Below are 15,556 nucleotides of genomic sequence, written 5' to 3' on the forward strand. Positions count from 1 at the left end.
GATTAATGATAGGCACATGGTCCGTTCTCATAGTTCGTTTCACTATCGATCTCAGGATGGAGAGGTGTAAACAGTCTAATCACACCCCTATGACGTCATTCTCAGCCTCGTTTACGTTTGTCTGGAAGTTTAATGGAAACTGTCTGGTCTCGCGGTAGCCGGACTTGGGAGTTCGACCGCATGTTTCTCACTCTTCAGAGTGAAGATGACTTATGCCGGTTTGTGATTCATTCTACGGGTAACCATTTTGGAAAAATATAAAAGATTGGTGTTAAATGCGGTATGCATATGGTTGAGTTTGGTTCGATTTGTCAATTTAAATTTTCAAATTATAAATACGCAAAATTTCTGAAGTGATGAAAGAGTCACGGAATCGAAATGTTAAGAGTGTTTTATATCATTTCTACATTTGGAAATGTCAAGTCAAACTTAGTTCATGAAATATTTGCCAACGAATGACAAATCAAACTGTAAAACAGTCAATCACATTTTCTCGGAAACGAGGCTGAGAAATTTCATTGACGCTGTACGAGATCGAATTAGATGTAGCGGACATTTCTGTGAGGAATACTCTATTGAGTTACTTCCGGTGAGTCGGCAACACTCTTGCCATGTCTCACGCACGATTCCTAATCCAACAAACTCGAGAATTTCTTCCGTCAATATTTACAAACTAAACAGTCTCCGAATTGGCCCCCTTATTCAATAGCGGGCCGTTTCTTTGCCCCACTCTTTCCAATCTCTCCCCCCTCTACTAGTGATCAGTCGATAAGAGTCCGGAGTCTTATGGGGGCCATTCGAGTCAAATCCAATTAGACGGGACGCCTCGTTTTCAGATTGGCACCATCGATTTTACCTCCCCAGTCTAAAGAGCGACACGGATGCCTTATGATGGAGGACGGGACGAGATCAAAGGCGATAGTGGGACTCTTTTCCTATGAAATCAAATAAAAGGCCTTATAACTCCCATAAAGGCCTACCTCGTTTGTAACACGTGAACAAATTGGCTTATTCCCCGAAAACCGGTGCATAATTAATCAACTGCCCCTGATATAAGGACCGGGGCAAGCAATTTTCCATTAAAAGTGGCCACTGGCAAGTAATTTGGTGTATTGCCGAAGATTTGCCCTTTAAACGAGCTCAATTTCGATACTCCAATCTTGCGAAGTGAGGACATCCCTACCTAATCTCACCGGCGGTCAAAACTAATAAGAAAAGAAAATAGACCTAATTTTCTATTTCCTACCCTAGGGAGCGCTCTTAACTCGTCTAAAGTAATTGTCATCAAGGCGTAAAGCCTCGCGAGAACACGTCGTGATCCAACGATAATATACGAGGGGACAAATCCAAAGTTTGTTCACGTTTCGGGTCAGTTTCGTAGACAAAACAATGCATAAAACTTTACTTTCTTATCTACATAATATATGTCCGGTATCTGATGAGACTTCGTTATACATTACTGGGGTCGAGTTGAATCTGCACATTTCGGTACTTTATGAATAGTCTCCCCTTGTGTCCGTTTAACATGTAATGTCCAGGGAATGACTTCAACACTTCTTAGAACAATATAACTGTTTTATCGCTACTGTCTGTTAAATAAAAGAGAGAAGTCCAAAGCAACTCACGTCTAATGCAACGGCTATGTCACTGGCAGATAACTGTAGGCTGAGTAAACTTGCCATAATGAGGTTGATGTAAGATTCGAACCCGTAACAATTGGACCCTTGCATGACCAGGTGAAGCAGTACCGGCAAAGTGGACAACGAATGACGTCCCAGATAAATACTTATATTTAATTATCAACGATCTCGATGTTTTCGTGTGAAGTGCAATTACTCAAAATGAAGATGACAATATAATGGATCGGGTATACAGAATCAATGTTTGGGTTGTTGTTTTTCAGATTGATAGACGACCTTGACCTTACAATAGTAAGGTTTGAAAACTTCGGCCGCGACTTCCCGAAGTCTCACGGAATGAGCCCTGATTCTTTCATCCAGCTGGCTTTGCAGCTCACATATTACAAGTACGTTTTAAAAACAAATGTTTTTTCACAGTAGCACTTGAATGTATAATTGCAATCAGGACATTCTTAATGACTTCTTAATAACTGCAACTTTTCGTAACTGACAATCAAACAATATGAAAATGATGACAATATTTATTACTGAATGCAAGTATTGAAATGAATAAACAAGCGTTACATGTTGAAGACTTGTATACCATATAGGGGAAGATATATTGCGTGGACGATTGAAATTTAGGAAAGTTGTTTACTAGCCCCAAGTTGTAAAGAGTTACACTCTTGAAACGCCTGTTCAGTGTTCATTAATATTACATACGCTTTACGCCCTTGTTCTCCCGGGGCCCCCAAGAACGAGTGAGAAAGTGTAATAATTAACTGTCAACCACACCACTCAACGCCATCAGATATCAAGACATCCTGACGCTCCGTTCGTAGTTGGAAATGACAGATCTAATTGTGATCCCAACAAGAAATAATTTTCAAGATTTTTTCATAACTTCAATGAAATAAAGCATGATCATAAAAATATGTTTTAGCAACATGTGTCGTTCTAAACTTCATTTGACGTACCCAGAGGAATCACAACATGTTTGAAGCATTGATTTATGAAAATAGGGAAAAAATGCGGAAATTGTTCCATTTAACGTGTTCCCCCTTTGGCGCAAATAACGTCTGATACAAAACATGAACATGGGGGAAAATAGGAAATTGACGCTAACAATCAAAGTGACAGCTGACAACGTTGTCAGTGAAGGCCGATGTTGAAGGATGTCAGAATGGGTGTTTGGAATCACGCCGCGTTCTATTGGATTGGGGTGACAGGTAAATGTGGAAGTCACGCCCAACAACGTCATTCTGTTCCAACGTGACTTTGACGAGATAGCATGGCTGGATCTCTGTTGTGTAGAGGCGTTCGAAAGGGAAATGCGGGTTTAGAAAACAGATTTTCGAAGTTTGTGTATTTTGTAAATAATAGGTGTCTGTTATACATACTGTTTCTTTAACCAGGTGAATGATCATAATGTGTTTCAGAAAATAGTGTGTATTGAGTGAGTTGAGTTTAAGTTTATAGTCACAGCGGCAGTATTTCAGTCCTATCGTGACTTAACATCGTTACTAATACATGAGAAATGCGCAAATTGTAAAACCTGTCGACGGAGGACAGTAAAACCAACTAGTATATCACAGTATCAAGAAATAAAACTAGCATATATGACTAAAATAGAATTTCAAATGAGGTAGTGTGTATTGAGTACACACATTACACCAGCAGCTGCTGTTACAGGTGAGCATAGCCATTTCTAGAGGCATCTGGTATTTTCTCCACTCCCTAAGACTGGTTTGATTCAGTACTTTATATACATGTACACTGCCCCGAGGCTTCACTAGGCCTAGCTGGATACAGTTCCACGTCCATTGGAAGCATTAGTCATTGTTTTGAAATCTAGTATAGTACATAGTATGATTCATTGAAAGCATGAAATGTTGTGTCCTTTCAAAACTAAATATATATTTGTCACATTTCTGAGTGATGTTCATAAATAGAAAATATTTTATAAGAAATAGTAATAATCTATTTCTTTAATTAGTGCGTGAATATATGCTTAAGTCGTATCGTGTGATATTGAGCCGTTAGAGGCTTCGGAATCATAATGATAATATATCTCGACACAACAGAAACTATGATCAAATAGATGTTCAAGTATCTTATGGAAAAGGACAAAAACTCTTCTTCTCATGAACCACGGGTGTCATTACACAATTAGTCAGATGTGTCATACACATCACTGGGCGTAACTTCATCGGGACTTTTCATTTCAAAACTCGATTATTCATAAAAAATCTGACATCGTTCATTTCAATCTGTTTCACATGTAACCTTCGCAAAGATGAACAACTGTGTTGTCAATGCCCGCCTCCGACCAAAGGTTTAAACTTGATAGCCCCAGCGTCAGGACGAATCCCTAAAGACCAGTATCGTCTCTCAACCAAAGGTTTATAAACTTGGCGGCGACAACAGAGAATTGGTTCCAAGGCTCTAAGCTTGCAGATGAAGAATTGGACTGTCAGGACATAACTAATAACACATTCATTTGGATGTTCGAATTGATTTTGTGACACCGCTTCGTATAACGTAAACGTACATCAGATATTTTAGCCAAATGCAACTGAAACCATTCGCATTGGTCTGGTTGACAATTAGGAAAACGCCCTAATGAAATTGTGTATGGTCTGATGGTCGGCTTTGAAAAAATGTAACCGTGATTTATATGTGAGTTATATTTTGCGTGGGAAACTATTCCCCTTTATATCCCAGTAGGTCTATTTCATGTCTAACACTATCATGACAATAATAGGGAATATTGGCTGTATAGTCTCAGAGGAAATAATTTTATTACATTGATACATCAAGGGGCTATTATATTATGTCTTATATTTCCGCAAAGATATCTCATAAACATTCGTGTTGCTTCCAAATAATGCACTTTCTAGAACATGCAGAAATGTATTTTATCTGGAATGATCATAGGGCTGAGATAAAACGTCTCAGACAGGCGTCACTTTAACGGTGTAAGTAGCTAAGTTGTTAATACATTTAAGTCAGGTATATACAATAGTGTAATGAAAAACAGCTCTTAACATCCAGATATACGTCCCTTGGACCGGTTGTCGCAAAAGGCCACGGTAGGATAAATGATCATAACGAATTTCATGCAACATTGGATATGTATTATTAACAGATGAAAGAGGATAGAATTATACCTTAACAATCTACCTGTCTGTCTCAAGGAAAACTTTCAGCATGGAAATGTCAAGCATGAACACCTGGTGTCTAGATATAAGGAGGCAATAGTTGCTCAAGCATCGTTTCTAACCCTGCTAGTGATGGGTGATTGGTATTTAAAACTGAGTGCTGGTAGAGTGATGATATTAACTTGGAATCCAAATTAACACCCACGGGTGGAGTTACTAAACCACTGTCTTTGAGAAAAGATTAGGCAATAAAATTGTATCAGTTTTTGTGGCAGATAACTTCTCTATATTTGCAACTGACTAAAACATAATCATTTTTACGATTCATCGAGGCAAATTTGTCAATAATATTAGTTGTATTTGTAATATTCGCATTGTGGAATCATAACATGTGTTAATATAAAAACGTATGGTATAACTGTAAACATTTATATGCTTTGTAGCAAACAAAACACCACGTTAGCTATGGAACTAAAATATTGTTTTGTTATCATGTAAGTATACGTTTCAGTCGACGAAGGTGTACAGGCACCCTCTTCTCAGTAACTAATATGTTCACAATGTCGGTTGGAACAGTATTTGACATTTACATTGACAAGTACGCTTTACTCGTCATGGAACACACGTTAAACTAAAAATTGTGAAGTTAACGAAGATTTGCTCGAATGCACCAACACTTAATGTAACCATGTTGTGAAAGTTATACTTTCTACAAATCAGGAAATGTTTTCATTACATGCACTATTCGGCATACTTTGAATGTTGAGTACAGTTGCTTATCCTGTCCTAATGTTGGCCGACAGAGAGGTCGCCTGGAGTGAGTTAATTATATGTCTATAACGTGTGTTCCCAGAGTACATTCCCGTCTGGTGTCTACGTATGAGAGCGCCTCCACTCGTCGCTTCCGGCTGGGCCGAGTGGACAACATCCGGGCCAACTCTCTGGCAGCTCTTGAATGGTCCAAGGCTATGATAGGAGAACTCGACTGCAGTGTACGTAGAAGCTGACATTATACAAATTTTGTTGTTGCTGTTGTTGTTTAACGCCGCATTCAGCAATTTTCCAGCTATCCAGCGGTTTGTAAATAATCGAGTCTGGAGCAAACAATCTAGTGATTGATATCATGAGCATCGATTACTACGATGACATGGGTCAACCAAGTCAGCGAGCCTGACCACCCTACCCTGTTAGTCGCCTCCCACGACACATATGGGTTGCTGAAGACAACCCGGATCTTCACGTGCACATAATACCATTACCCACATATAACGGTAAATACAATTATAAGGTTTCAATGGCGAGGTGCCTAATATTTAGTCGTAAATGTTTACAACACACAATGAGCCCAGTCTCAGTTGTCAGTGATTAGCAAGTGTGAGTGATTACGACAAAAACGCCGCCTTAAAATATGTTCATGCAAAGTCAGGAAATTGACGGCACCATTTTGCCCGGGCTTTTAGCAAAACAGGGCATCGTAAAGGATTAATCTATAACCATCATGGTGTGCTAGCGTGTCATACAATGCGCATATACGTACAGTACAGTTGTGGTACCGAAGCAATTTACAGTTCCCATGCATTATTATTATATCTTTGTGTCAGGACGAGGAGAAATTCGCTTTGCTACAAGAGGCCTTACAATGCCAGGCCAACTATATGACTGATGTAAGTATATATCCGTTGTATATGTTTAATATTCAAAATGAAACGGCACTAACTATTTCCTTATTTTCACTCTTTGGAACGTCATAATATGTTTCATAATTTTGCTGAGTGAAAAAAAGTGGGGTTTTAAAAAAAAAAGATCATTAATTATATTTACACATTATTCTTTTCGGTTTTGAATAAATCGATGCTATGTTCTTCCTTAAATTCCAGCGATGTTTTTACACTGCAAAATAGTGAATGTAACATATAAAAGCACCGAAGAGGTTTCTTACAGTGCCACAAAAAATCCATGTTTAATTGAGGCAGAAAGTTACAGTGACTAAACTGACCTCATGGAATTATATAATCAATGAATAAGAAAAAAGTCATTTGCTCACATCCGACACACGCCACTAAAGGTTTCACGTTTTTTACATAAAGGAAGCCTCGGTGTTTTTCTCGGCCTCGAAATAAGGTGGACAAATATTTGTTGTAGCTTTAATTAGATCATTAAGTACTCGATTCTTCTGTAAACTACAATTTCCGACATTGTTCGATGCTGTTTCCAGCCATACCACCTGAACTCAGACTTTGGAAAGAAATGAAAGTCTGCAGGGAAATAGGTTGTTCTCTCAATTTCCGTTATGGACCCTCCGAAGTTAAGATGGACAAAACCCGATCTTCATTGAGGGCAGCCATAATTAGACTGTGGCTTTTGAGAACCGAAAATTAGAATAGTCAGCGGGATCAAATTCCTTACGAAGAGTTCAAAGGATTCGGGTCACTTTTGTTTCACAAAGGGCAAATGACTAATTGCCAGTGAGGACGTTTTGCGTAATTCTGGCTACGCCAAGTTGGTCTAGGGTTCGACTGGGCACGAGACATAATCTGCCAGGAAACAAAGACAATTAATTTACATCAATGAAATCTGCAAGGCGGATTTTGTGTTATTAGCGTGGCAACGTAAACTAAAAAATAATGAATTGTCTTCCTGTGAACAGAAGGGACTTTTGTAAAATCTGGGTCTTACCAAGTTAGGTTTTTACCTTTGTTTTTCGTTTTACATTTAAATGACATTTAAAAAAAAAAAAACAATATTCTATCTTACTAACTAATCTTTGATTTGTTTTATTGATAACTATTTTGAGATTAATTGACGAGCCTCGTTTGAAATCTCTAACAACGATATAATGATATCAATAGAAGATTGTTTAATGAAGGTTTGTTGTCTAGTTCTGTGAAAAGACAAAACACGAGAAAAGGGCTCCAGAGAAATGTAAAATTATTTGTTATCAATATGTTTCTCAATACAATTAATCGTGATTTTGATTAATTTCAGTCTGGGTTTCCATTACAGATTTCATATATATCCTTTTCGTTTTGCTATATATCCGACATGTGCTTGTTTGCAGACAATCCTTGGTCAAGGTATAGACTGCCATCTGTTGGGACTTCGTGAATGCGCAGTCGAAGCATGTATTCCTATGCCAGACTTCTTCAAAGATGAAGGATTCCGACTTGCCAACCATTTTACCATGTCCACGAGCCAGGTACACGACAACAAAACAACCATGTCTATATTTCATTCTGTATATTACGCAATTCCCAACTTGCCGGAAAAACAATTAATGGTACAACAGGGACGGTGATCAAGACATACTTACCCATTTCGCTGGTGTCATCACTTAATATATTTACTAATCCATTCATATACGCTTTACTACAATATCGCCAAAGTAATCTGTTTCGTCTGATAATCGAACCTTCTAATTCTCTGGTATTGAAGTTTTATATACACTCTTAAAGAAAGAAGGGGAACATGAACTTTCAATCTGGATAGGAAGTATCAGCTTTAACAAACTTAAGAACGCGCCACCATTTCTCTTTATCGCAACCCCTTAACACAACGCAAGGTCGATAAATCACTGTAGACCATTAATTTTGACAATCACCTTGCATGACACAGTTGTTAGTGTTTGTTTCTAGCCGTTTTCTTTTTGTTGTTGTTTTTGTTTGTTTGTTTGAAAATGAAAATCGTACAATTTCACGTCATACACCAATTATTTTTCAAGAGCGATTACTGTACCAACAACTATGGTCATAAGGAAGTGCAAGTGGTGATGCACTCTCAAAACATTCATTATTATCATATCAACATTGATTGACTCCGATATATCTCCCAATTGTTTTCAATCGTAAATTCCCATACTTTTTTTAAGAGTATATATGCGTTATCATTAGACTCGCTTCCTGATATAACACTCTGCTTTACTTGAAGGTGCCAACGTCAATGGACTCTTTCATGTGTTATGGCCCTGTCGTACAGGATGGCTACGGTGTTTGTTACAACCCCCACCCCGACTACATCCTCGTCACCGTCTCCTCCTTCAACAGTAACGACGACAGCGACTCTGCCTTCTTTGCGATGTCGCTTGAAAGTAGCTTGCTTCAGATGAAAGAACTTTGTCTCAAGGCTAAGGAATTCAACAGTGTACCACCATCCTGACAAACAAAGAGTATCCATTGTAAACTTTGACAGATCACGGTGTGCTATCTGTAAATCGAATTACTTTCAGTATTAGTTTTTCATTAGGAGTACATGTGTTCTATGTGAAACGAATTTCCTTTAAAACATTCCAGAGGTTAGTCGTATGGGACTAGGGGTTATCATTTCATTGTGTCTGGAGTAGGCAAAACAAAAAACCTCGATGTTACTAGGACAAAGCAAGAATCACCCCTGTCTTGTGTCATTCATAAGACCAGAAGGAACACTGTCATTGAACATTGAACGTTGCTAATTGAAGTGAAATGGCCGACCACGTTCTATGGCCCGAACCATCCAGGGTGTTTAGAAGCCAACCATTTGGTTAACATAAAAGTAAAAGGTTTTTAATGGGATTAATATGTTTTACCAGAAGTCAAACTGACATCTTATCACATACCAAGGTACACCTCCAAACTGAGGTATTAGAAAGTCCATCATTCTGTTATATATTCTGTCATTTCAGGAACTACAACAGATGAAGCTTGGCATTCGATTCTATTACATACCAATCCGTCCAAACAGGACATAGGAAAATGTGGTATACACGTGCATCATGTACAGATTTTCTGTGTTTTTTTATTGGCTATGCTATTGAAACTAAATGAGACTGAAACGTACATTTCAAGGGGACAAAAACATCTTATTTATCCGTAAACTATCCTATCATTCAGATTTATCTACATTACTTATATTACTATATATTCCCAGAAACGGAAATTTCGGGAGACAGAATATTAGTTAAGTTTTCATTTATCATTTTTTAACACTTGTCAAAATGTACTTACAAGCTGTGATAAGATTACTGCTTTTTGTGTATTGGTTCGTTTTACCATCGCTGTGTGTGTTCGCCATATTCGTTATAGTACTATTTAGAATGTTTAGTGCTCTGGTCGAGGGTTGTGAAATGACGTTCAAGGGTGGTGTCGTTTTTTTACCAACCTTAGTCATTTGAAATTGTTATTTAGTGTAAATTATTTGGTAAGTGCTGTTTAAAACCGTTCACGCTGGCTCCTTACATTAAAGATAACGCACCATTTGGCGTTTTATAGACAAGTAAGGCCAGCGATCCACTACGTCCGAAGAATCTGCTGCACACATTGCGTTTTTCATCATGCATTGTAAGGGATTCCATGCGTTAATGTTTCTTGCGTTTATGACTTAAAGTACTTGAAAAAGGATGACATCAACAGTAATGGTTTTGATATCTCTCTCTGAACGAATAGGGATGGAGGGGGCATAGAACCTTTTTCATGAAAGACCTACAGGTTCACGATGACATGTTTCAAGGATAATTCTGACATTCAAACTTTCAGAGGAACAATATTATCAAGTCTCAGAAAAGCTTTTCTGTCGGAAAATGACGATATGTGTTTTTTTAAACACTAGTATTTCTTTATACGTGGTTAAATGTGTGATAACATGTCTGTAAGAATACCGATTCTAGTACGCGTTTGTTATGCTCAACCACGTAAAGAACAAGAGTCGGTACTCTTACAGATAATGTACAGATGGAACAACTAGTATTTCTTGGAAACAAAATACATAAGTGAATAGATTAATTTCTCTTTGATGACACCATTTGGCGATGTTTTAACAAAGTATAAATCAGCAGCATGTTTGCAAACAAACAAACACAAACAATATAGTTCAAACGAGCCATCATCTTGATGACCTGTCTTGTCTCGTGATTCCGCAATCAGGTTCCATGACTGAGGTGGGGATGTAGAGCGGGAAATATTACGTGCTGCTATTTGCTTCCTGGAAAATGTCCCTTCTACGTTTTCAAAATATAACGTCGTCATAATTATATCAATTGCCTCGGATCGCAACGCAACCATTTTTTGCTCATAATCTATTGTTCAAGAGACTGCAGGACGCGTTATGTTTGACTCACCGCAAAAACATCGGACGCAGTGGAAAGCCTGCATGGCGGCTGATGTTAGCCTAGTGTTTTACAGAAACTATGTGGACAGGGCAGAGTGATCCAGTGTTTAGGTTACGTCACGTGATGCCAACCTGAGATGTTTACCACTTTGTTTAAATCCACAACTGGTATGGTGCTGATTCACCATGAAACATTGTAAGGACGCCTTAGAAACGAAACTTAGGAATTGTGGATCCTTACACGACTAGGTCTCCTGATAAGTAGGAAACCCGTTGGCGTAATCTAGTTGAAAACGTGTGAGTTTGTCGCTGTGACGGGAGATTACAATATTGTATACAGAGATATTATGATTGTTGTTGCTACTTACAGAGGTTGAATGTTTTCATGTTTCCATGTGCTATGCGATGGAGTTGTCCAATAGAAGTACGAGTGTCTAGTATAACTGTATATCATTGTTATTTCATGGGGTGTTTCCATCGGTTTGACCGTGTGAATGTTACAATATTGAAATGTCAGTAGGTAGAACCAGGTGGGATGGGGCTCAAATGAGCACATACTATCTGATTTCAGTACTACACAACATCAATAGTTCAGATTTACTATTACACTGTTGCAAAATATATGCCATGACGTATGATGACAATTCTTGTCATAGTTAGTTCAACATGCAATACTGGCGCTGCATTTGTGATATTATCCCTAGCTGGTCAGCATGTCCAGTCCAACTCATCACCATGGTGACGAGGTCTGCCGAGTGATTGTTGTAGCCCGTTATTACAGAGTATTACTGTGATGAGTATGTTCATAGAACTCGTTATGTGAGATCGACATCATGTGATAAATCCATTTTTAACACTTATTTGACATATCATAGAAACTTTCCACATTTTTCTGATACGTGTATTGTATAGACACGTGTATAGTATATTTGTTATAGATGAAGGGGAGAGTTATTTGTAGAACATACAAATAAATGAGTTGTTACAAATATGGTTTGTTGTTTTGGATGACACGACACAGCATGTACAGCAACAGGAAATCAGATTTTATGCGTCAGATTCTTCAGCATTTCAACTTAAAAATAGTTCTTAGATCGTATCAAAAATGCATAATAAGTAGGTAAATATGTTTATCATGTAATGGAGGGTGTTATCGGTGCAATAAAGCAATCTTATAACCTTGATATCCAAATCTGATAAATATGCAAATTAGGTCAATACACGAACTACTTTCACAAAACTCCATACACGCCATGCGAATCCTACAACGTTTAACATTTCATTGATGACGTCGTCGCGAGTTTAGTCACAACCATATGCTGCCGATCTTCACCTTGGTGTACCACGAAGTATTCTTACGCGAATGCTCGATTCTCTTCATATAAATTCACGTATGATCTGGCCCCGATTTCTCGAAACAAACTTAAGTTTTTACTCAAATTTCAAACTGAGTTTGACAATGTGAAACAGGTGAATTTTTAACTCAACTGCATTTTTTAAATAAAAAAGCCCAAACAACTTAAGTAATCTATCCACCAAACTCAAATTGTCTACTAAGTTTGAGTTGAATATTGATTTCAGTTTATTATGGGAAATGCATTTTCCTGCGTTTTCTCAAATTTGAGTAAAAACTCAGACTTAAGTCAAAACTCAGACTTAAGTTTGTTTCGAGAAAATGGGGCCTGTTTCTTTTTTTCAGAGTAATTTTATGAATGACATTATATGATAAAGATATTATTAACCTCGTGTGTTTCTGTATCATTGATATCATATATTAGGAATATAAAATATGTAATATTCTTTTCGGTTAGAAACCTCTATTTAACCGTAGAAATGTTGGTCACCCACCCTCAGGTGTTCAACATGGCTGCTTAAAACGCTCTACAGCACTACATCATCATCGCGGTAGGCGCTTGACGCACTATATGACAAAATAACAAAGGAAGTTCGTTTAGCAAAACTGTTTCATTATATTGCTTGTTTCATTACCAAAGATCGCTTTGTCATAAAGCATAGATTAAATACCAGCCAAACATTATCTTACTTTTTCGGCCAAATCTTGAATGCTTTGTAATAACCATCAATAATGATGTCCAAATCCTCCCGATTTTCACTAAAAAGTCAATTTTCTGTTCATCAAATTTCGAGTCAAGTCGAAGAATGTGCATTAAACCAAAGAAAGGACAACATCGATTTGACGTTATAAAACAATCCCTGTAAAGAAGCTCAGATTGAATATTCGATGAGAATGAGAATAAAGTAAACATGATTTCTGTTGAATCATGAGAACCAAAAAAGAGAGATGATTAAGTGCCCAGGCGTTTTATTCCATCATATTTACGTCACAGCGGCCAGGATTTCTCAGCGCCCGGATAGATGGATGGGCGCTCTGAAGCGAGCCAAATATTTTGACATAGATGGAATGCTCGGTTATGCAATAATATCATAAGTGTTTGATCCGCACAAAATAATACCAATTTCCGACGATTTAGACTATAAAGATGTCCATATCTGGCAAGCCATATCATTTTCTATGATGAATATTCGGCGCAGGAAAAACGCTTTTTTGCTTCAGTGAATAAAAGACTGTATGATGTATGTCCTCCTATGAAAAATCTATTCCAATATTTTGCTGACTTAATGGAGACTCATATCTGAAGTCTTTCCTGCCTGGAATTCAATTACTAAGTTTTAGAGACTTTCAATCGCTACAAAGAAATTCAATTTTGATGTGTATATCAATGTCCGTCCAACGTTACTGTTTTATCAATATCAATGAACTTGATCATATTTCAATGGATTAAAGCATTCAAATTGTAGTTAATCATTGGTTCTTTCTCTCCCCGAACAGGATGTAGAAAATAATAGCTCTATGTAAATGGAAATAAAACAATTAAAATATATTACGTAACTGGACAGTGGTGTATTAAGGAAATGCAGCTGTACAGACGAGATACGGCCTTTTTCGTAGCTTGAAGATAACGTTATACGTTTCCATTTCTTAAAAGATGTTTTTATCATTCTTGGTCGTTGCTCTTTCGGTCCAGTTCCACAAAGAGACCATAGAACTGCAATTCTTGTAAGTCTGTGAGTTAGTATGATAGTTAAAACCGTCTAAGATCTGTTTCGGGACCCTTGGCATGTACTACAGTGATGAAGGGTGTCACCGATGGGGCGGGATCCGGTCATATATTCATCACCTTTAGATGGGGATTTTTAATAAATCTCACACAGTTGCAATCGACCTTCAGAGATTTCGTGTGTCATTGGAGAAGATTATGTTGTTTGCATTACAGGAAGGCGGATATCATTCTTGCTTATGCCAATAAGACAGTAATCATTACACCTCAAACAAACAATTACTCACCACATAGTAAGTGAAGCAGTAAACCAGGATGTTTCAAGCGTTATCGATGAATTGCCATTAGTAATTGACATGTAACTCATTCAACTATATTCGTGCAGACAATAGGACTGACAGGTGTAGGCAAAGGGTTTCATGCAAATTTAGTCAACTGAGTCATATGAGCTATGGTAAATGTTAGGTAAAGTAGCAAATCTCTAAAATGGTCGTTTTCAATGAACAGGCCAGGATTGTTTTGTTTTCGTTTTTCTTATTTTATTTTTTATTTTATTTTATTTATTTTTTGATAGGCATCATTGATTAGTTATCTTATGGAAAATTCGTGGTGTCTGAATACCTGAAATCCGGTTATGCGAAATTTCCAATTGCGAACAAACAGGCATTCTAATATATACAACTGATACTTACTTTATTTCCTCCATTGTCATGAAGTGCAGTACACAAAATGAACAACACAAACTACAAAACAGTCAGTCAGTCATAAGACTGAGATGTACAAGGAGATTGCAGACATACATTTCAGTATATACTTCATACTGCTATAATGACTGGTTGGAGTCTGGACATATATATGGTCTACATTAAAATTTGTGAACGAATTCAGATAGTTTTATGATTACTTGAATCCAAACCTGAAAGTCAACATGATTGAGTTCTTTATGTTCCCTACTAAGTATATAGTTGATGATCTTTTCATCACTCTGGTCACAGAATGTAACAAAATCATGAACTGATAGCATTGATGCAAGTGCCTCAAACACGCTATGTCTGTCTTGAGTGTTGCACAGTTTAGTAGTACATGTTTTGAACAGTTTTGTACTTGTCACATAGGGCACAATGCTAGCTGTTTTCGAAAAACAGATGCTAGTTTTACGTGGCATTTGTGATGAACATAGGCTATTTTGATATTTGGGTAGTTAATTCTGGATAGATAAGTTCAGTTCAGGTATTGTAGTCAGAGTAGATGCATATAGTTTTCGTAGGATGAACGTGTCTGCGTTACTGTCAATCTACAACGGGTTTGGTCTATAAAGTTTATCACAGGATCGCTGTTAACAAACCTAGAAACAAAATCCATGTCCTACTGAATTCGAACCCACGAACACAGATTTCTGGCAGACCCAAGGGAAGCAACTCTGTTCAGAGCTACACTTGAAAATTTGAACTATATTATTCTGTGTAAATAGTAAAGAAAAATCGTTAACAAGAACTAATGTGTGTATCACTGTGCTATCCGACAAGGTCGTCAAGCTAGAACAGCGATCGTGATTCCTCACAGGAATGAGATAACGCTGTCAGCAACACACAGGTTATGAAGCTGATACACTGCATGTATT

At 37.5% G+C, this 15,556-nt stretch overlaps 1 protein-coding gene across 1 annotated transcript in view; it reads left to right on the plus strand.

Moving 5' to 3' along the window:
* LOC124277725 (choline O-acetyltransferase-like) overlaps positions 1 to 9,797 on the plus strand; it is a 124,425-nt gene extending 114,628 nt beyond the window's left edge. Inside the window, exons 11-15 of the mRNA XM_046713449.1 lie at positions 1,904 to 2,026; positions 5,634 to 5,772; positions 6,382 to 6,444; positions 7,839 to 7,976; positions 8,705 to 9,797. Of these exons, the coding sequence (XP_046569405.1) occupies positions 1,904 to 2,026; positions 5,634 to 5,772; positions 6,382 to 6,444; positions 7,839 to 7,976; positions 8,705 to 8,932 (691 nt within the window). The 3' untranslated portion in view covers positions 8,933 to 9,797. The remainder of the gene's footprint in view (positions 1 to 1,903; positions 2,027 to 5,633; positions 5,773 to 6,381; positions 6,445 to 7,838; positions 7,977 to 8,704) is intronic.
* Positions 9,798 to 15,556: the final 5,759 nt, after the last annotated feature.

The sequence above is a fragment of the Haliotis rubra genome, unplaced genomic scaffold, assembly GCF_003918875.1.
Source record: "Haliotis rubra isolate DU_JTF1 unplaced genomic scaffold, ASM391887v1 Scf226, whole genome shotgun sequence".
Taxonomy (NCBI): Eukaryota; Metazoa; Mollusca; class Gastropoda; order Lepetellida; family Haliotidae; genus Haliotis; species Haliotis rubra.